The sequence below is a fragment of the Brachyhypopomus gauderio genome, chromosome 4, assembly GCF_052324685.1.
Source record: "Brachyhypopomus gauderio isolate BG-103 chromosome 4, BGAUD_0.2, whole genome shotgun sequence".
NCBI classification, from domain to species: Eukaryota; Metazoa; Chordata; class Actinopteri; order Gymnotiformes; family Hypopomidae; genus Brachyhypopomus; species Brachyhypopomus gauderio.
The window spans coordinates 34164740-34188133 of NC_135214.1; the positions used below are offsets into that span (position 1 = coordinate 34164740).

General features: G+C 41.7%; 2 protein-coding genes across 4 annotated transcripts; one reads left to right on the top strand and one right to left on the bottom strand.

Annotated features, from left to right (window-relative positions):
* The first annotated feature begins 10939 nt into the window (after window positions 1-10939).
* mier3b (mesoderm induction early response 1, family member 3 b) lies at window positions 10940-21085 on the top strand. Of its 2 annotated transcripts, none has more exons than XM_077004199.1 (13): window positions 10940-11052; window positions 11884-11908; window positions 12067-12212; window positions 12354-12488; window positions 12602-12725; window positions 13293-13366; window positions 15263-15335; window positions 15439-15587; window positions 15800-15881; window positions 15969-16063; window positions 16371-16498; window positions 17147-17298; window positions 17559-21085. In XM_077004199.1, exons 1-13 carry the CDS (start codon window positions 11044-11046, stop codon window positions 17999-18001), a joined length of 1635 nt encoding a protein of 544 aa, XP_076860314.1. In that variant the 5' UTR covers window positions 10940-11043; the 3' UTR covers window positions 18002-21085. The 2 variants fall into 2 exon arrangements, with proteins under 2 accessions (XP_076860314.1, XP_076860315.1); XM_077004200.1 differs by lacking the exon at window positions 10940-11052 and adding an exon at window positions 11066-11383.
* A 20-nt stretch (window positions 21086-21105) lies between these two features.
* On the bottom strand, window positions 21106-23394 carry kgd4 (alpha-ketoglutarate dehydrogenase subunit 4). Of its 2 annotated transcripts, XM_077004207.1 has the most exons (6): window positions 23250-23394; window positions 22732-22824; window positions 22230-22293; window positions 21861-22063; window positions 21629-21684; window positions 21106-21424 (listed from the first exon to the last, which is right to left on the bottom strand). In XM_077004207.1, exons 2-5 carry the CDS (start codon window positions 22783-22785, stop codon window positions 21667-21669), a joined length of 339 nt encoding a protein of 112 aa, XP_076860322.1. In that variant the 5' UTR covers window positions 22786-22824; window positions 23250-23394; the 3' UTR covers window positions 21106-21424; window positions 21629-21666. The 2 variants fall into 2 exon arrangements, with proteins under 2 accessions (XP_076860322.1, XP_076860321.1); XM_077004206.1 differs by having other exon boundaries at window positions 21106-21684.

A 23394-nucleotide genomic window follows, 5' to 3' on the forward strand; every position in this document is an offset into this window, starting at 1 on the left:
GGTGGAGAAGAGGATTGGTGGAGAAGAGGATTGGTGGAGAAGAGGATTGGTGGAGAAGAGGATTGGTGGAGAAGATCCAGAAGGTGAGTGAAGATGAGGCAAGGATGGACGTTCACAGGTGATCCCTCATATCCAGGGCCCCATGCTGACTCCTGTCTCTTACACACACACACACACACACACACACACACACACACACACACATCCTCCTCTGCAGGAGCGGTCCTCTCATCCTCATTTGCAGCATCAGTCAGATCAATCAAGGACTCGTCATCCCATCCAAGATACTTTTACTGTGACAAGAGAGAGAAGATATAAAAGGGGAAAGAACGAGAAAAGGGTGTGAAGTCATCTGGCTCTGGTGTCAGAAATCACAGACGTAACAATGAGGTCAATGACAGATTTAGTTAGGCTTCCATCTTAGTGGCTTAAAGAACGTCAAGAAGGTCAGAGCAAGCAGGAGGTGGGCGTGCAGTATCAGGGGCGTCCTGCTGAGCTCTGACAGCCTTCGTCACCCCAGACGTGTCCTTCCTGGAACACTCCGAGCAGCCTCGAATAGCTCACCAGACATATTGAAAAAATACAACATCAATAAACTTGAAAAGGTAAGTATTTACAATAATACTGGAAAAAAATGTTTTCCACTATCAGAACCTCACTGTGTAAAATTTGACATGATTTGACATGATTTGAGTGGCATGCATTGCCTTACTAGAGTAAAACTCGAACGGCACAAAATGTACTGATGGGAAGCCCATGCTGCCTTTAAACAACCCCCCTGTCTTACATAAGGTCAGAATATCAGTAACCTGGCCACAGTGCATTATGTAAGAAGGGCTGAGACTGAAGTGTTTTCGTGTCTGTGTTGAAGAGAGCTGAAATAAAGGTTCTCTCATGCCATCTTTGAGGCTTTGATGCACACACATTTCAAAGCTGCAATTATTTGTCTATTGAAAGGCACCAGTATTTAATTTTGGAGACATTTACATGTTGAGGGTCAGGTGAGAATGAAAATGTGAAAGGTTTTCTCTGACATGTCAGAACAAGAGTTAATAAAATGTCTACAGTTTATTACATTACAGTTTATGGCCCTTTTGAATAGAGAAAGAATTCATCTGGGTTTGTGTTAAAATCAGGGAAGATTTTTGGACTTTTTAAAATCTACTGGAGTAAGAAAAACTGGAGTCACAAATGCCAATAACTACCGGTACCCAGCGGCAATTGAGAGCATGAACCTGGGGTTACGTTATGTTAATTGTCACTATGTTAATTGTGCTAGTCCACACCCCGTCAGAGAGTGTGTGTTGTACATCAGTTGCCACACCATTTAGGGGTTATGATGATACTACCCTCGACCCTACTGAAGTCTGTTTCGTGTCCATGGTCACTGTGTTACACTGCCTTTAACTGTTTTTTCTTTCTGCACATTTTGAAAAGAAATTTGCTGAAATGTTTTTTAATGAAATGATTTTAATGAAAATTTTTCATGAAATGAATGTTCATGTTAAAATCGTTTTTGACAACACTGATTTTTTCCAGAAAACATACCACATAAAGTAAAAAACTCAGTGTGCTGATGACGATACAAGATTATTACAGCTTCCTTCTCTGTCACCTCCCTCTCTTGCTAGCTTTTCACACACACACACACACACACGTGTGCATGCACACACACACACACACACACACACACACACACACACACACACACACACACACATGCATGCATGCACATACACACACGCACCCACATGCAGTCATAGCTTTCTCAGCTTTAGAAAGACGTAAGAAGGCCTTTCTGAATCAGCACCCTGTACTGAATATCTGTACTCAGCTTCCATGCTTCTGAATCTGACTGTACTAACACTAACACACAACGTTAGAACACACACGGAACTATGAAAATACTGACGTAATGCCTCATAGGGTCACTTGTGCCATATATGTATCATGTAAGTACAAATGAATGTTTTTTCCCTTTTAGTTATATGAAATGAAACACCAAAAGCAATTGATTTGTCAGGACTGTTTTGCTAGTTTTGCTTGTCATCTGCACAGAGACACATACACACGCACGCACACGCACACACACACACACACACACACACACACACACACACACACAGTGGAGGGCTATTGTATTTGTCGAGGACTATTTTATTTTTCATCTTTCCATGTGATCTTGTGTTATTCTCAAATCAAGTGTGTGTGTGCACATGCACGGATGTGGAAAAATCACGTGTTCAAGCAACAAGTCAGGAAAACAGGAAGTGGATGAGGTAATACAGTGGAGAGGAAGTGGACAAGGTTGCTGGAAAGCAGCGCTCTTGATGAAAAGCTGCATGTGCTCATTGGAAATCAGGAAGGCCTTGAAAATTTCTTTTGAATCTCTGAGAAGCTTGAGAAGTCTGTGAGAAGTACATTAGAAAGGTCTTTCTCTCCAGCAGATGGACTTTGACATGAGACAGCTTCAGGCAAGTCATAGCGAAATATTAGTGAGTCTGTCACCTATCAGATCAGACCCAGACAAGAATGCAATCATAAAGTTAACACAACACCGTCCAGAAATGCGATCAAATTGTTGAAAAAAACACGCAAAATTTTTTACTACAAACTTAACAGATCATTCGATTTGCGTCTTTAATCGTAACACAAGGCAGCTGGTGCAGTTTCACTGTATGTGTTTTGTTCTTGGCTCTTCCGTTATCCTGAACAGACCAAAAGTTCAGGCAGCGACCTTCACACCACAAGTCTGCTGTGACTCCAGTAGTGGAGCTGTGGGGCTGGCAGGAGTCTCAGAGCAGAGAGCGTATGTGTACAGGGCAGGTGGTCGAACCTGATGGCACATAACCACAGTGTGTTTAGATTAGTTGTACTCTGCTGAGATACCCATGGGAGCAGCCCCATAGATGTCTTTGTTCAGCAAATTACTTCCTTTAATAAATGCAATTTGAAGTCTCTTCAAGAAATTGGAGGAAATGCAGAGTGGGTTTTTCAAGAGGATTTTCAGGGGCTGGCGGTGCTGTGGATGAGTCATCTGGAGGCTTAGAGTATTTCTATTATTGGACTGGACCAAATTGCTAAGTGCAGAACAGTTCTGGAACATCTCTTTATTCAGACCTGTGTTTGGACCACGTGAAGATTTAGCAGGTCTTACTGAAGAAAGAGTGAGAACTGTGATAACCTGTCTTCACATCAACACACGGAGCAAGGAGTTGTACTCACGGAGCCAAGAGTTGTACTCTGTGTGATGCCTGATCGATCATATTTCAGCTGACATCTTGTGTTGGTGATGTGGTTGTTGTTGCTACTGTGTACCACCTCTCCAACACCAATTACAACATTTGACCCTATAACAGAGGGAAAAGGCGTTCCTAAACTAGATCCTGTTTATTCCTTTCCCTGTGGGATATTGTAAGTGAAGGTAGCCGATCATACTGAAAGGCTCAGATTGGCCACTGCACACCACCCCCCCACACACCAACACAACCCCCCGCCTCTCCAGCTCCCCCCGGACCAAAATTCCCTGCCACAAGGGATGACATCACCCATTGTTCGAGCACAGAAACAGCCTTGCAGCTACAGTGAGGTATGGCTGACATCTCAGTTTCACTCATATGTGTGAAAATATGCTTGTCTGACAGGTTTTGCTCGTGGTGTTGTATATACTTTCAGCATGAAAAGACACATCAATGGCATCAATCAAGTCCACCATATTTGGAACGTGTGAAACAGGACAGCAACCACAAAATGACACTGGAAACAGGATCTTTATTGTCTGTGTCACAATCTGAACAAAATTACACAGCCTTACTGAACTCGCAAATGATGACAGTATCATCCAGTATTAGTAACATAAATGTTGTGATTCAAAACAGAACCAATATATTAGACATTGGGATCACCGAAATGAGAGTATCGTATCTGCTGCATGTAAATTCAAGCATAAGAATACAGCATAAAAAAATAAAACAACTCTGTAATAGCTTTGTAAAATATTTATGACAGCACTGAAACAGAGCTTTGTTTACAATAGCCAAAAAGAAATGTGGACAGCAACTCTCGCCTTGCAGTTTGTCCTGCATTACGACTCAAAAAAGAATTTCAAACATGTCAGTGACGAGGGACGTGTTCTGTGTATCTGTGAGGTGTCTTTTGTTTCCTTCGTCTGGCATGCACAGTGGCCACAGACTGAGCAGTTGGACATCAGTTCTTCACAATCCAAACGTGTCACATCCCAGTTAGAACGGTGCCGTCTCTCACAAAGTGTCCGGTAATAAGTGTTAAAGTAAAAGAGATGATCATCTGGGACTTGGGTTCTCACACAGCAGGCTTTGTGGCCTTCACACTGTGTTTCAGAGTTCTGTTTGATGTAAAAGAGGAATGTCAATCTCTTGTAAAGTGCCAATATGCCGGTAAGGCAGCAGTCAGACTAACCGATTCCAACATTTCTAAGTACCTGAGTTTCTCTTCTTTTCAAGATTGTGGATTTTTAAATGTGCACATGAAGACCATATCAGATTTGCCTTTGGCTTCTGCACAGCAAAACTGGCCACGATGAACCGTCAGCTTGACACGTTTTCCTATGAGTCACACTCAGCCTGTAACGTGTCAGGACATTCCCAAAGGTGTGAGGATGCCACACATTTACAGATGGACAATCTTTAGAAATCCTGTCTGAAGTTAAAATGCTTGCCAGAAGCATGTGGTTTATAATCTCCTGAACAAAGGCCAGCGTGGATTTTGAACAAACAAGTACCCAAACGACCTTTCATTTCTGTGGACGGATCATCTGTGGAGATTTTAAAATGGTGGAGATTTGGTGAAAACACATCTTGGAAGGATTGGGGATTATATGGGCTGCGGTTGCATAAGCAGGTTTGGTCATATGAAAACCAAACAGTGATGGAGAGGTCGAGTATGAGTGGGTGGTGGTGAGAAGACAGCTGTGAAAACAAGTCCACATCTGCATCTCTGCACGTCAGGTCTTCAGCCTCGTTCCCCATCTACACCTGTCCATCATGCTTCATCTCTGTCTCATTAGCCATAGATGAGCCATTCTAGAAATTTTCAGAAGGGAGGCTGGGTAGAGATCTGTGTTTCTAAGTAACGTTATCCCTCCTCCAGCTCTTCATCAATGGTCGGTTTCTCACAGCTTGACCATTGCTGAACCACTGTCAGCTCAGCAGTGACACACACGTGTAGAAACTCCAGTGACACTGCACAGCGTGCATGCAGACTCAACGTCCACTAGCAGAGCCTTGTGTAGGCTCCTGTTTGGGGCATGATTCTCCACTCGGGGGATGGTCCTCCACTATTGTCAGAATGTAATTGTACTAAAAATACAGCTGTAAAGTATATAGTGGCTACAGGTGCAAGGAAAGTCTTCCAAGTAAGTGTATGAGTCTCAGTTAATCCCTATGAGGTCCTGCAGTAGGTTATGCCGTCTATGATGTCCATTTTCTCTTTTGCTTTGGCTCTGTTCAAGATATGATCCTTGTTTCTCTTTGGATTAAGATTAAGACTTTTACAAATGTAAATAAAGTGCTAAATAACAGCTTTTCGCATGAGGGGATCGTCCATTAACATTTACAAGCAAGTGGATAATTGATGCGGGTAGTTGCTGACACTACAGAGAATAATAATCCACAGTGATATTCTGAAACAATATGAAACTCCTAGACTACAAGCCTGGTCCCCATTTCCTAAAAGCATCACAGTGTTAAAATAATCTTAGAGAATATCTTGGAAAGCAGAAAAGCAGGAAAGCAGGCCAGGGATACCCATAGGTAGTCATTCCCATAGGTAGTCATTCCCATAGGTAATCATTCCCATAGGTAATCATTCCCATAGGTAATCATTCCCATAGGTAGTCATTCCCATAGGTAGTCATTCCCATAGGTAGTCATTCCCATAGGTAATCATTCCCATAGGTAGTCATTCCCATAGGTAATCATTCCCATAGGTAGTCATTCCCATGGCTGCTGCAGGATTTCATACCCACCCACATTCTCTCAGCTTCTCCTGTGAGTCAGAAGAGCAACCCCGGCCTGCTACCTTCAGCATCGCTCCCTCACCCCCCTCACCCCCCTCACACCCCTCACACCTCTCACACCTCTCACACTTCACCTTTTTAGGAAATCTTTGATTTCAAGCACATTGAGTGCACTGAGTGGAGCTCAGCGTCTAATGGCGAACAGAGGTGTGCTGCCCTCTGTGCATGGCCTCATAGCAGTGCAGTTAAAAGCACTTGCTCCAGCTTAGGCAACACACCATCAAAGTTACATCAGACTAGAAAGCAAGAGCCAGTTACGGACTCAGTTACGGACTCAATGCTGCAATAGAAATTATATAATCAGGTTAAATAAAAAACACAGAGGTCAGATCTATGTAATGATAATCAGAAATAATTAGGGAGGGTTATTAGATAAGGCTGTCTGATCTCTCATTGTGTAATATACTAACGAAGAAGTACTGGGCTGGGAGATACAGGGGGATGCTGGGAAAATGTGAGTAGGATATGGGAAGTCTCCTTCCTCAGAGAGGCAGGAAGTAGAGAAAGGAAGTCTAGAAGGGGAGCACAGGAAGTGTCTGTCTTAAAATAAAATTCTGTTTGCCGTGTGGACTACACTGATTGCCATACCTCTAGACCTCTAGTAACTTGTAAGGGTATAATGCAGTATGTAAAGTGAGTTATGATGGTGTGGATTATGATGTGAAGATGTGAGATAAGTCATTATTTTGTAATTAAATGTTATTGTCCTTCAGGTACTTAGAACTGTTACATTTTTCAGGCCATTTTGAGGACCAAACACTTGTGCAAACATTGATCTGTTTTTGCTTCCTCTACCCCTCACAGAGCTGTTTAATCTTTAGCGTGTATTGGGACACCTACAAACAGAGGAGCTATCAGACGGGAAGCCAGGCTGTTCATGTTTCTGCAGTGAGACCATATTTCTGTCTGTAAGCAGAGAAGTGCCTGCTGTCTCTGTAATAACACCCTGTCACACGCTGGCCACCAGTGAACACTACCTGTGGCCTGTACAGACTCGTATGTTCGGATGAATATTCATCAATATATGCTTGTGCTGTATTCACCGTAGCACTTTCTCTGCCGTGCGTTCCCGTGTCCTGACGGCAGGTCTGCCGCTAACATGGCTGGTTTGGATCCTGGAGCACTTTTAGCCCCACTGTGGTTCTGACATGTGCAAAACTCCAACAGCACCACTGTGTATGCACTGGTACCAGATCAGTACTCACAGCCATGACCACGTCAGTGTCACTGCTGTGTTTGACATGGTCCATCACCCAGATAATATGCAGAAAATAGTGCTCTGGTCAGGAATGATCAATGGCTTATGTTAAATGGCTTAAATAGTGATCCCCAAATTGTGAATGCCAACAGTTAGCAAACAGCCTGTAACTGAATATGTACACAACTCACCTACAATATGAACTTAATAAAGTGTGTAGGCACAAGGCAGGTGTTGCTGCTAGAGAACCCAAACAGGAAGTGTGTTTCCCTTCTCCTGGGGCGGATGACACTCTGGGAGCGGCAGGCTGACATGACTGGGGAGTATCTGGGATCTCTGCCCAGGCCTGGCTCACACACTCTTCAACAGGACTTCCTGACCTCGGGGAAGCCGTGAGGAAGAGGGGTGTGATCTCAACACAATGATGTGAACCACGGCCAGTACCCGGGCCACCATGATCAGGCACAGCCCAACTGGGAGGCTGTTATGGTGAGGTGGTACTGGGACGAGGTGATTCTGCAGTGATGTCACACTCACTGTCACCGCCCCTTTTTCAGCAGTTGTATTTTTTTTTTAAACAAGATGAATGTAGAAATGTGATACAGTGATTGTGGAAACACAAAAGCCAGTTAAATAACTAAACAATATAAACATTATGATACATTTACAGAGTACTGTCAAATCAAATCAAATATGTTTTAGCTCAAACTACAAACAGACAAGCAAGGATCTGTTATTAAAATCAAGTTTTAGTGAAGTCTAGTGAAATCTAGACTAGTGTCGTCTAGTGTGAGTGAAAGGAATTTTGTTATAAGCAGAAGACACTCAGAAAGGAGGGTAGTTTGTTAGTGTTTTTCTTGGATGCTTGGGCTCTTATCTGACTGTATACATACAGTGAATGTCCAATTAATTAGAGACACCCATCTAGTAGCACGTTGAACAGCCTTTGGACCGCAGTAGTCATGGCTTAGATCTCAGCTGTTGAAATCATTCTTCAGGAATCGTGGCCCACGTAGACAGGATTGTGTCTTGCAGTCGGCACAAATTAGATGGAGGTACCGATATGCTCAGAGCAGCTCGCTCTACCAGAGATGCACTGTGGGATTAAGATGTGGGGGCTTTGAAGCCTGGGCTGGTCTAGCACAGATGGTAATGTCTTATTCAAAGTCACTCAGATCGCATTGAAAGTCATGCACAGAAAACTTGCTAACCTGATTTTATCCTGCATTCAGTTTCAGTAACGTCATATTTACATTTACATGTAACAATATGTCATGTCTGTCCAATAATTTTAAATCTAAGGTTAAGAAACAGTGAAAAATCACATTATTGAAAATTCCCATTACTGAACCAGGTGATTCTCATCTGATTCTCATCTGATTAAAAAAAGCTCAGACATGAGTCATGTGTTTACAATAAACCTCAAATGTTCTACCTTGTGTTTACATTGATTGGACACCTATAGATGTGCTTTTTTAGAGGAAAGCTCTTCAATTTTCTTTTTAAATGAATATCTGGCCTTAACCACTTTTGAAGATACCTCTATTTATAGTTGAACTGGGACATGATTTCAGCTGAGATACAGCTAAGGGAGCTGGGACGCTATTGCAACCTATTGACATTGTCAGACCACAATCAGCACTGACGTCAACCCTGCACAGTTGTTCATCAAATAACAGGCACATTGTCCACCCCATAGTAGAAAAGACACAGACAGTAGTATAAATATAAATAATGAACATCAAATAATGACTTTTGTCCTTTGTGAAAGCATGAACATAAAAATGCAGTTTGTCCATTAACTGCCATTTTCATGTAGTTGTTTATCAGAAACATAAATACTGAAGCTTACATGGATCAAGTAGAGGTCAACTGGAGGCGCAGTTCTGCCGAAGAAACCTGAGGTCAGGTTCCTTACTTAGTGGAACAATGAAAGTAAAAGGATGTTATTAATGACAGAACAAACCCATGACCATGGGTCTTGACCCATGACCCATGACCCCTGCAGGGCTATTACCACATATCATTATGAGAAACCTGATTGCATGTAGGAGTTCCCAAGCACACACACACACACACACACACACACACACACACACACACACACACACACACACACACACAGAAACACAAGCAGAAGCACAGCTGTGGCCCTGGAAGAAGGAAAGTGGTCTCCACACACAACCCGACCCAGTCCAAACAAACATCCTGCCACTGTCAGCACTCTCATACACACACCCATGAGTCATTTAGTCATCAACCAACATCTGTCCTGATGTGTAGGTGAACTAAATGGTCAACATACAAGTACCCAGTTTGGTAATTAGTCAACTGTGCTTTCTTGCAATTATTGATGGAATATGTTATACATTTGTTATGAATTGTGAATTCTTACAGGACTTAATTGTGCTTTTCATAAAAATTCAATGAATAAAGTGTGACAAATATAAATACTGAATACTGTTTTACTGAAATACTGTTTTACTGAAAGTAAAACACAACATAAAATAATAATAAGATAATAATAAGATAAGATTCCTAGCATCCTGTGCTAATGACAACCCCTTCATCTTGATCATGACTGATCTGTACTGCCACCTTGTGTGTGGAGAACGTAATAAACAAGATTTTAATGTACTGTACTGAAAGAAAGAAAGTTAAAAAGCTTTGAGTTTTGGTGATAGTCTATTCCACAAACTACAGGCATGAAGAACAACAACAGCAATAATAATAACATTGGAAACTCCTGGAAATTTAACTTTTAATTCAAATGGATATTCTATTAGCTTGATTGTGAGATTTTGTATAATTCAGAACATGTTAAATCTTCCTAACATCAATTTATTTTTCTATTCCAAACTGGCTTGGATGAGCTTGACCCTGACACTGATTTAGTAAAGCATGAATCAGAAGCCAGTGTGTGGAGTGGACACACTGTAAATAACGAAATTACAATCACACTCCTGCACCACACGAACACCAAAACTCAACACAACCTCTCACGACATCACGAGGCTTCTTTTAGCCACTATGGCCAAAAGCTCTGAAACTCTCTTCCCGAGGAGCTTAGAGGCATTTCATCCCTTCACAGCTTCAAGAAGAGTCTCAAAACCTTTCTGTTTAGATCTGCTTTTAGTTAAGAAACTCTAACTCTGTTCTAATTACTTTAATAGTTTTCCATCTTGTTGTTATCTTATTTACTTTAATTTATTACATTATTTTATTTAGTTACAATTTATGTCTGTTCTTATTATTTTAAGTTTTGCCATCTTATTTACTTTATTACATTATGTTGTCTATTATTTTATAATTTGTCACTTTATTATATATTTTTTAATGTTTGTTCCCTTTTTGTCTTTAATTTCTTTTAACATTTTCTTTTTGTCTTCTTATCTTTGCTTCCCTTTAATGTTTCTTTTTTATTTATTCTGTAAAGCACTTTGAGTTGCATGTATGTATGAAAGGTGCTATACCAATAAAGATTATTATTATTATTATTATTATCATCATCACAACACACTGATGTTTCAGAACTTTATAGAAATGATGCTGCGTTATGAAGCTGACCTTCCGAGTTTTAATTACTTAATTAATTGATTAACTAATTAAGAAAACATACCATCTCGGAATGCGTTTATTTATTATTAAGCTTCAATGAAACTCAATGAAACTGATTTGAAAATCGTGGAGAATTGCAACGCAAGCCGACCGCACGAGCGCGCCTCCCATTGGCTGGCGGCGTTCATCCGGGTCCTGGAGCCGAGCTGGCCTATGAGGCGACAGCACCAATATGGCGGAGGTGAGAGGGAAACCTGGGGAGAAACGCTCTATTTCAAACCAATCTGTTTCATGATTCGACGCGATTTTTTGGTTTTGTTTTTAAAAAATATATATTTAAAGTACAGTCTATTCGTTATGCGGTGTAATTTTTATTTATGCATTTCGCCAAAAAACAAAAACAAGCAAAGGCTGGCGTTGTGTGATGCGTTTTAGAGGCGTCCAGCCGCCCGGAGCTCGACGGGCCTCCTCGGCGTCGCGTCCCGTTAGGCGGCGGGCGAGCTGCGCCCTCGGTTCAGAACCGCCGCAAAAAAACCGGAAGATTGCTAAAATAATCCTCAAAAAAATCATAAGTCAGTTGAAGTTTTGTTGACTTGCAGTGCATATATTTTAGTGTGCGGACGGAACATGTATGTTGTGGTGCATGTGTGTAAATGAGTGAAATGCAGCGGTCGATGGCGCAGTTGAGGTTTGTTTATGTGTCCCCGGGTCCGCAGGCTCGGTGCTGGTGGTGTTGGTTAGCTGCTGAAAAATGTTGGACTATCGGATAGTGCTGTAGACTCTACAAATCGGACCCGTCTTGAACTTTGACGCGTTAATTTGTATGTTGCATTATGTTAGTTTGCATTTAAACGTTTTGAAAACTCCAGGACTCCTTCCCGGTTATACTGGGGCCTGTTACACTGTTGTGACTTTAGGAAGAACGCTGCCGCCGGGGTTCATTACTTTTGTGTGTCTTTTGTTGCATTGACATTTCTTTATACCCCTTTTACAACACTTTACGTTTGTTCGCCATCATTATTGGCAATTTACAGATTTTAATGTCATGTTAATTGTGCTTATTTTTTTCTAGGCTTCCCTTGGGAGTTCGAGCCCTGGTATGTTGGGATTTTTTACGGGGTTTTAGAACATGTGTAGCTATACTCATGAAATGAAACTTAATGCGTTTTTGCTTTGTTAAGCGTCTGTATTTACGGGGTGTGTGTTTGGTCAAAAGATAAGTCTAAAATTGATCTTCTGTGTTCTGCACATCCAGTTGGCTCTCTGTCATCCGAAGATCATGATTTTGACCCGACAGCAGATATGCTGGTTCATGAGTATGACGATGAAAGGACGTTAGAAGAAGAGGAGTCACTGGAAGGAGAAAAGAACTTCAGCACGGAATTAGCGGACCTAGAGAAGGTAACCTTTGAAAGACGCACTGAGTTCAGGAAGATAACTTTCCATATCTGTGTGACTTATTCAGACATGCACACTATGAGCCATTACCGTTAAAAAAATACCACATTTAACCTCATCATTGTGTGTGTCGATTTACAATAGGAAGGCAATATGCCCATGGAGGATCTGTTGGCGATGTATCGGTACGAAGCATCAGTCAGCACGGCAGCAGGGTCGAGTGTGGATAGCTCCTCCGGCGAACTGACCGATGGCCTGCCGGATATGACCCTGGATAAGGTGAGTCATCATGGTGTACGTGAATGCTACATGAGGGAGGGGAAACTATAACACCAAAGATTGACTGGAAATTGATTTCCCTTGTGTCATTGATTACTTTTTCCTCTGTGTAGGAGGAGATAGCCAAAGATTTGCTGTCAGGTGACTATGAGGAAGAGACGCAGTCATCAGCTGATGACCTTACTCCTTCTGTCACCTCTCATGAAACCACTGACTTCTTCCCAAGAACTCTCAGATGTGAGTCAAGTAAAGAGTTAAAAGCATCCTAGAAAATGGGGTCTAAACTTTCCTCAGTGTGACCCAGTCGGAGAAAAGGGCATTATCACAATGTTTCTTTAATCACTTAATTGAAAAGTGAAGTAGACATTTACAGCAGTTTGTTCCTGTCTGAACCAGTGTGTGCTGTTAAAAAAAGCTTTAAATCTGTATCTACTAGGGAAATCTACATCAATCAAAACCAGATTTTGCTCCCACCCCAACCCCCCCCCCCCCCCCCCCCCCCCCCCATGTTAATTCACTCTCTTTTAATCCACTATCATTCTCCCACTGAGATGCAGTGGATGACTTGGGCTATGTGGCCACTACATGAAAAGTATCATATAATTTATAGAATATAATAATGACTGCTGTCTTGCCCACTATAATCTGACTTTAGATAACACTACTTAGAATTGAGATCATCCCATGAGGTCTGTAGTCAGTGCTACTTATGATTTGGATAATCTGTTGAATGTTGCAAGCTTTGAGTCTGATCTTATGCTTCTTATGTCAGTAATCCATTTTCTGTTTTGTTTGCAATCTCAGCCAACACTACTTATGACGGTGATAAGGAGTCGGAGGGCGAGGACGATGGTCTCAGTTTAGAGGACTCGAGGAAGGTCAGTTTCATAATCTACTAATCTACTACAATGTCGGGTCTGTTGAGAGTGCTTAATACCTCAGATTATTAGTGTCAGTTCTTCTGGGCTCTGGTGCAAACTCTCGAGAAGTAGAGATGAATGTTTTAAGACATTTGTCAAGGCTCGAGTGTCGAAGTGAGCAGTAGGGCTGGCCCGAATAGCGTTTTTTGAGCTCGGCACTGATTCGAAGCGAATATTCGAAGCTTCGTTTTTAAATAAGATGGATTAAAAACGGAGTAAAGTACGAAAAAATGTTGGGAATAAAAGGTATTGACAAAATTTAAAGAAAAAGAAAAGCATGACCTTATGTAGAAACAAAGAATAGTAATTTTATTTTACTATTAAAAAGTTACAAAACATTCTATTCAATATACTTATAATTTAATATATATTCAGAATTATGTTAATTAACACTAACAGTATAGCGATAAATCGGTAAATTAGACTACAAGAATGATGTCTGAATGACTTTCCTCTAATCTAATTTAACATAGTTTAAGAATATAAAATACTTTCTAGACAAACAAACTTTTTTATATTGAGCTTATAGCTTAAGTGCAAAACCACAAAAACAGCTATTTAGCTACGCACTGCACATCATTAAACTGAAATCGGCCAACAACAACACAATTTACAATGACTTTCGTCCACTGTAATATAATTAACAATGTTTAAGAATATAAAATACTTTCTGGACAAAAAAATTTTTTTGTTTCAAGTATAACCCAAGTACTAAAACACAAAAACACAGCTATTCACTGGGCCAGCTTGCGCAGCGGAGCAGCCGCCGCGGACACTGGGCCGATGTGCGCAGCGAAAAAATCAGGGGGGAAACACAAAAAAGACATGAGACGCGGGGAGAAACATTCTGTAAACAACAAACTTTTAATAGCTTCAAAAGAAATCAATATTAAATTATTATAGATTACAGGGAAGCTTAAACAAACGCCAAATTTAATAACGGAGCACACACATTAAAAATACCTTAAACATAGTAATGCAACCTCCTTGAACACTGCAAATAAAAATAATTATTTTACGAAATGAAATTATTAAGCCATGATTTAGCACCTAGTTTTGCCACATTACCCCTTACATTTCATTATATAAATCAGTTTCGAAGTGCCTGCAAGTTATCATGTATAACATTACTGTTAATGTCGGACATAAGCAGCTTCGTCATGGCAAAACATGGCAGACACTATTTAAGCTAAGTTTGTTAGCATGAATAATCTTGTTTTTTTTTTTTTTATATACCGTCAAGAAATAATACTTACTGCATTTAGATGATTCCTCAAGCTTGATGTGCCACCATGATATACCATCTGAATATCACATATTTGGCACACTGCCTTTGTCTTGTCTGCATTCAATTTAAAGTGCTTCCAAACAGCTGAGCTTCTCTGCATTTTGCCTCTCATGTACCACCATTAACCTGAACGGAACTGTAACGTTAGAGTGAGGCGGAGCCAAGAAAAAAAAAAACACGAATATCCGAATACCAAAATTAAAAAACGAATACCTACTCATTGACCGAATATTCGGGTCCAGCCCTAGTGAGCAGTATGTTTAGTGAATTGTTTCCTTCAGTCAGTGGCCATTGGTCAGTCTGAAAGATGTGGAGGTTAAAAATGTTCATGACTCAAGGCTGCTTGCTTAGTTCAAACCACTGTTTGAATAACCATTTGTTAAGATTATAAAACTATGTACAAAGGTTTTTGTGCAAAAAATGACATTGAATCTGGTTTTGTGGTGTTTGTGGTATTTTGAAAGCATAAAGTAGGGGACTTGTAAAATTTGTAGTTTAAGTGTACTCAAGTGCCTGTGATAGACTAGATAACCAGAAAAATATGTGTGCTGACTTATCTTTTGTAGGAAATCATGGTGGGCTCACAGTACCAAGCAGATGTTCCCATGGGACTGAGCTTCTACTCTGAGGGGGACAAGGGTCAGCAAATGTCGTTGACTTAGAAACCCATTAGATGCTTTTAACAGTATAAAGTGAATTCTTTTTTCAGTCCTTTGAAGCTTTAAATGTCTGTTCTTTGCAGTGTTTGAGGAAGAAGATGTGCTCCTCTGGACTCCAGGGGTATTGTCGGAGAGGAAGGTGGAAGTCTACCTCAGAGAGGCACTGTCTCACCGCACTGACAGCGCCACAGACAACTCTACATGTGGCAGACACATACGAGACAACGAACAGGTTCGCCAACGAGTACTGCACACTGTAAACTTGCCCTTGCTGTCTTTTCGCAGAAGGCCTCGCGGTTCAGTGCTTGTTCTAACAGGCTGCCTGGAGCGTTAGCAGTAGCTCTAAGCTAGCACTGCTGGTTCAGCCGTTCCTGATTTTCAGGTGCATCTGAACATCAGGTTGAATGCCAAGAACGCACTAACCTTGTGTCTGTCTCTTTCTAGGCTTTGTATGAGCTTGTAAAATGTAACTACAACACGAGTGAGGCCCTAACGCGCTACTGCAGTAGTGTGAAGTCCTCGAAAGGTAGGTGTCCGATCCAGGATCACGGTGTTGTGTGAGGGAGCTTGTGGGACTTGAACCAAGACCTTCTTTTATCCTTTCTGGTTTCAGAAGAGTCACCACTGTGGTCTGAAGATGAGTGCAGAAACTTTGAGCATGCGCTGCAGATTTATGAAAAGAACTTCCATTTAATTCAGAAGAACAAGGTTGGTGCCTCGTTTGAACTGGGGTGAAGTGAACTGTAGAAAGATAACAATAGCTGTCCTGGGCTCCGTAATCTGCAACAGAAATCTTTTTTTTAATCAACCAATCAGGATGATTCTCAATATGTAGGCGGTCCTACCTTCCTGTTAATTGTTTTTGCGTGTTGGTGCAGCACATGGATCGGCAGGCTAAGGGGATGCGTGTGCTTGGATGGGTATGCTTGGTGGGGGAACACTGTGTGGGGTAGGAGGGAGGAGGAGGAGGGTTCTTTCTTCAGGTTTATTCAGATGCCGTCGATGTCTTCCTTAGGTTCCGACCAGGACGGTCGCAGAGTGTGTCTCCTTCTACTACATGTGGAAGAAGTCTGAACGGTTCGACCACTTTGTTCAACAGAATCGGTTCGGGAAAAAGAAGTACAGTATTTACCCTGGCGTGACGTAAGTGAAGATATGGTTTGTGCAAATTCTAGAATTAATAGGAACATAATGGCTTGTGAGGGACTGTGTGAGCGCACCGTGGTCTTTTCTGGTCTTCTGCTGTTGAGTGGTCTCGTCATTGTAGCTCTTATAATCCTAAACTCAGATTTGCATTGATGAGGAAGCACTTGAGGACACCGTAATGATGCAAAAGACCAACACTATTGTCAAACATACAAATATTTTGACTTGAAAGAATAGTAAGAAAAGATGTACCACAGTTCACTGGCAGCAAAGCTTTAATGGGTTGGTTACTTTGAGAGATCATGGTGGACTACATGAGATTTCATAGTAGACGTTTAGTTGCACCAAATGGACTTTAAGATGACAATGACCCTGTAGAGCTCATTCACTCACTCACAGTTAGAGTAAAAATGAAAATTTCTCAAGACTGAAATAACCGGTGTTTTGAACCAATGACACTGTCTTTGTTAATATGCATATTCAATTTGAAGTCTGAAAAATAGAAATAAATAGCAAATAATTACTCAAATAATGATAATAAAAATAAGTCAATTTCCTTCTGAGGTGAATCATTCCTACTCTAGTGCCTTACTGCTCTAGTACACTGTCCTGTTGGTAGAGGTAACTTAAACGGTCTCCCCACAGGGACCTGATGGACAGACTGGTGGATGAGGCGGAGGGGCTGGCCATGGACAGCTCTTCCTCCGTGTGCTCGGGTGGAGCTGGAGGGAGGATGGAGGTGTCTGCAGAGCAGCAGCTCGGCCTGCTCAACACCATCACTGCCAGTGACCTCACAGGTGAGTGGTGTGGTTCCTGGACCCGTCTCGGACTGTGAATAGATTCTCTCAAATCCACACACACTGTTAAAATCGGCTATGTTTTAATAAATAGTGTTTAATGTTTTATTTTATGCTTATGGCAAAAACCTTTCCAAGGTGATGGATCTCTGGATATAAGAAGCTTTATTATTCTTCTGTGTAAGACACTTTGAATTGCTGCTGTGTATGAAAAGGGTTTTACAAATAAACGTGCGTTGTCCCACTCGTCTTGTGTCCAGCCCTGAGTAACAGCGTGGCATCCGTGTGCGGCCCGGCGGATATGACCTGCTTGGACTCGTCCTACTTCCCCCCACTGGAGAGTTTACACCGAGGAGCGCTCGGTCATGACGAGGGGCTGAGCTACGCGGGGGGCGGCGGCCTGAGCGTCCTAGACTCCGCCTTCTATCGGTCTGAGCTGGGCCAGTTGTCCGTGTGCAGCAGCAAGGACTGTGAACGGCCCTCCAAGCGGCTCAAGATGGGCCTCTCTGATTCGTTCCTTGGCGACGTGGCTGTCACCAACCTGGGCGTGGACTTCGAGGGCCGGCGCGCCCACCGCATCACAGGAGCCAAAATGGCCGTGTCTGTTACGGACTTCGGTGGGATAGCAGCGGCTGGCGAGGCGAACGGATTCATCAGCTCCCACTCCCGCCACCACCAGCACACAGCACTGCAGTCTGACTGACCCCAGAACAGACGTGCACACACACCTCCTCCCGTCATGTACAGACACACCAACTGACTGAACGCTAGTTTGTTTTCTAATTATATATAAATATACTTTGGGATTTTTTGGTTTTGGTCTTTTTTGTTTTTTTTGTTTTTTTTTTTTTGTAATATGACATCAGTGATGTCTTTATTGTACAGAGCTAAGAAATCTTGATTTATCAAGAGTTTAAATAGCCATTTATTTTTCTGGTCTTTTAGATATTTAATATCCTTATATCAGCGTCAATTTACAGAACCTAAATGCTGGAGTGGAGAGCTGTGGTATTTTTCTCTTGAACCATACGGATGAAGGCAGCCCTTGGTCTTGCTGTCCCCTTTCAAACAGTCGCCACAAACTGCATCGACTTCCTTTTTGTATATTTCCATGTTGATTTTCTAAACTGGTACTATTTCAGTGTTTACGCACACCAAGCGACACCAGGCCTTGGCAAATGTAGCATTTTGTATATCAGGACACTTGTTTCTGTCTTTTAAATTAGGGGTTTTCTTGGAGCAAAACCACATGTGTAACTGCGAGAGCTAGAAAGACGTAGAACGTTCCGGGTTCCATGTTTTCTTGTGCTTGGCTCTGTGAATGCATGTGAAAAGTCCTGCCTGTATTGGGGGGGGGGGGGGGACCCTGAGACTGCCACTAAATATTAGTGTTTAGCCGGGGGAGTTGCATATTTGTCCAGTTTGTTGGTAGCTGTGATTTGTTCTAGTTGGGCTGGTTTTAAGTGTTTAAGCTTTAAAAAGTCACTGTTCACATCAAACATACCTGATATTGGGGTTCCTGTGTGACTTGTACACAAAACTCTGGGTAAGGCTGAGAGCCTCCAGTGCTGAGAGTCTGATTCCACCTGCAGTATTGTCCTGTTGTGCCCAGATGTCCTGTAAAGGCAACTGAAATGTTCTGAGACTCCAGTAGTGGGCACACACACACCTGCAGCTGCTCTCTGCTTCTTTTAAACAAGTTTGGCCCCTTTGGACAGTATATGCAATTGTTTTTGCATTGAAATTATAATTGGGAGGTTTGAAAGATGTTTCCTTGGAGAATCTAGTCTGACCTGTGTTTTCCCCAAAATGAAAGATTTTCAAAGAGTGCTGTTTCTGAGCAGTATTATCGTCCCCTCATGAATAGCAGTTGTAAATGCTACAAGTCAGGAAAATACTGGGCTTGTCCAGGGTTTTGTGGTAGGTCCTAACGCAGCGTGAATACAGTGTCACTCTGTGCAGTGGTGTGTCAGTCTGAGAGACTCTAGATATCGGCAAGCCATAACCACTGGTGCAGCTAGTTACTTTTCACCAGTCAGTGCTTCGGTAATATCTGAATTGTTACTTTAGCTATGCAGAACCAGTAGTTGCCACAAAGGTACTGAAGATGTTGAACGTGACCTAATTTGACCTTTGATCATTAAGCTTGCTGTCTGAACAGATTTCCCCAGTATTCTACATCTTTTGTACACTGTATGCACCAAGAGGACTGGTTGTAGTTCTATTACAGCTTGCAAGCTGATGTTAACCTTTCAAGAAACCCATCTCTGCCTCTGATCTGGGGCCAGTCCTGTTCTATGCATCCAGAATACAAAATCCTGTGGAATACTTTTAGAATACTTTGAATTGCCCTGAAACATGTTTAGGGAATTGTTGATTTGGATGTTGATGCAAAAATGTTCAAAATGGTCTTGTTTATCATGGCAATAATGTGTAGATATGTACAGATTGTTTTATTCTAATATTTCTTATTATATTCCTTAAAATGTTTGTTTGCTTTTATGTTTAGACACCTAAGCCACGGTTATCACCTTTAAATGCAAATGACCACTAAACTCTTTGTTTCTGGAGTTGGTAAATAACTAGAGATGAGGGGCGTGTGCTCTTCAGAGGTGTTTAGAGAAGGTCCCTCTGCACATGCAGGCCTCTTCATGTCCGTTCACATGTGGAGATGCGTCTTGGTTTTTTGCATACATGCCATACACACGTTTAATACAGAAGCTGCTATGGTAATGTGAAACCTTCACCCAATAAGTACATGCTCATAGGAACCAATCAGATGCGCTGCTGCTGCTGTGTTGGTATGCCCGGGGAGATTAGAGTAGAAGTCTTGCAGCTGTAGGACAAGGGGTTATTTCATGGAACTCTGATTAGCAGTGATAACATTATCCAAAAGCCAAGGTGACCCAGTACAGCATGAAGGACATTCCCACTGGAAAGTCTTGGCATGGGTTTAGTTATCCTGCTAACTGAGAACCTGCTTTGTGAAATATTTCCCTCATGTCTGAAGCAAGATTTTTTTCCTGTGCGTTGCCATTCCCTAGCAACATGCTAAAAAAAAACTTCATAAATGTAGTTATATCATGGTGGTGGTGCTGGAGTGTAGGTGTTGTGGAGCGTCGCGTGTGGGCTGGATGGATGAAGGATCACAGATGGGGTGACGACACATTGCTGGGTTTGAAAATACTTTAGTAAACGAGGTCGTAAACCGTAGTGAACGTGGTTTTTTTTTTTTTTTTTTTTTTAGTTTGTCAATCATCAGGTGTGTGACTGGGCACCAGTACGTTCCTCCACTGATAGATTTGGTACGACGCCCACAATCTGCACACAGAAACCACTCTGAAGGGCATTGATGCTTTCCTGTTTTTGCATTATGTAGTTGAATATTGGGAGGGGATGTACAAGTTTAAATTGACATTTAGAAAGGTGTAATTCACTTTTTTAAACTTGGGTATTTAAGGTTATTTGGAATATGTTCTCAATGGTTTGGGTGTGAACTTTGATTTTATTTAACTTTAGATTCTAGAGTTTCTCTTTCATTCAGTCAAGAGGGAGAAATTCTTAAGGGAAAACAATTGTGAATAAGACCAACATGTACTATAAATGTTTATCCAGAAATATAGACAATCATAGCATTTAATAACAATTATCCAGACATTGTTTATAACATGTAAATACAATTGTATTGCTTTTTGTTTGGGTTTGTTAGGCATTATTTTGTATTTTTGTTGTACTTTATTACTTGATGTAAATCAAATCTCCAGAAATAAAGCTCTGGAAACAGTTGTGAAAATGAAGTCAGTGTGCTTCATTAATAACAAACCTTTTTTATTGTGGTGAATTAAGCTGTTTACACAGTCTCAAACACTGCTAAATGATGGTGAAATAAAACTGGAGTCAAGAGTTATTGAAGATGCAGTGACCCAGATACAGAATCCATCTCCAAATTGCAGATCATCACCATGGTGACAAAGGAGTGGGAGAACTTGAGCCAAAATGAAAGTCCTGCTCCAGCACTGGTAAGATCACTCATCCTGGGAGACCATGTGATCTACTGAAGGCCTGACCGGGCAGCTGGCTGTAGGCTGCCTGGCCTAACGTGTGCGTAAACCTCTACAGATTTGCACTATAAGAAAAAGGTTTGTAAATTCAGTGTGAATGGGGCAAGCTGTTAACATACAGCAACTGAATGCATAAGTAGAACATACTTCGTATAATTACATTTAAAAATAATCTATGTACATTAATAATAATTTATTTATATTCCTTTAAAAGGTGAAATCTGGCATATCCTCTTGCTGAGGACAAATATTAGGCAACACCACCCAACTTTTCCCACAGTCTTGAGTAGGACCCACTGGACCGCCATCACTCCGGCCCACCACGCTGCAAACAAGAGAGACATATTAAATTTGTATGTGCTCTGCAGGTCTACAAACTAGGACTGGGTCTGGGACCACACCTCATACAAGGTGGACCCGAGCCCTTCTACATAGGAGCACAGTCACTCCTCTGGGCCAATCAAAAATGCTCCCTGGATCCTTATACACAAGAGCACCAACCTGAATGTGGTCTATTTCTTCCAGCCCCAAGGGCCGTCTGCGATATTTCTGTGGAAGGTCTTTAACGATAGCCACACTGTCGGGCGTGCCAGGAAGCCGCTCGGCTGCTCTAGGGGCCTTTGCCACAACCGTGGCGGCTTGTGCCGGTGTAGGGGTAAATGTCTGCGGCACATTAGCCATAAGCAGTTCTAGTGTTTCTTGTACTGAAAAGCAGAATAAAAGTGTTAGCCGAAGGTGTTAAATCTTTTCAACTTGAAAAATACGTCATCGGGTAAATTGGTTATTTTGGATGCAATCTATGTTTAGCTTTAGTTCACTGCATGTCATCAGTGGGGAAAACAATAAATGAAGCAGGTTTTAAACGCTCACCATTTGGCTTGGTCAGCCCTTGTCGATTAGGAAATTTGATCAACGGTACGTGAGGCCGCACAATCTGTGAAAATTGAGCAACATAAGAACTTTTTTATGCAAAACACAAGTCTCCAATACTAGCGAACAGATTGACATTGCAATTTGAACTCAACTACACATTCAGCTAGAAACGTGGCATGATTCTACATACTGAAAAACTAGACATTAAAAATGTGTGATATTAAAAAAGGATTTCTGAGCTAAATCTGGGAACATAAGACCGAGGCGCTGGGACAAATATCGAGAATATCCAGCTCAGCTAGATAGGGTATACAGAATGATTGGGGGCTTGCAATGCCGACAAGGGCAAGTGGGAAATTAGCCTAAAGACCCTAAATGTCGTAATTGTGCCACTACGTCCGCAAACAAAGTATCGTTGTCTAACACAACGATTCCCAAGAGGGTAAACACTTTTCCTAAAGCGAGAGAAATAATTATTTAAGTTGGAGACAGAATTTACCTGCACGACCCGAGCGGCCACAGCCATTTTGCCACTGCTAACTTTGCTTCCCATGTCGATCTTCGAATAACTACTTCCGGGTCGCCCGAGAACCTGGACGAATGATTTTAACATGTTCTTAAATATATGTAGATGACAAATTCTGTAATTGCTTAAATTAGGGAGTTGAGGCAATGACACAGCGATACAGCAAACTACAATAGTATACAACGCTAGCAAGAGGCAATCTCAAGCTGAATCTCATCACATCAAACAGATATTGTGGATTTTAACCCAAGTGCTTTTCCATCTCAAAACAACCTGTCCACGCGCACGCACATTTATGGATCCAGATTTACTAATAATGCATGAACACAAACGCAACTAATACATTAACCAGCCAGCCAGCAATGCGATACATTTGATCTGTGCAAAGGTCACCACAATTAGACAACTAGACAGCTATATGGATCTAGTGCTAATTACCTCAACCAACTTAGCTACCCCGTCGTCCAGAGTTAGAAGAGATCGATTCTTACCAAAAACACAGCTCTCGCGCTGTGATCACGAAGTTAGTCTTCCCATTTACATGGTACGTTGAAGACACATACAACACCGACAGAAAAACAATCGCTTGCAAGCAGGTTAGCTATGCGGACTTTTATTTTGAATCCAAGGCTTGGT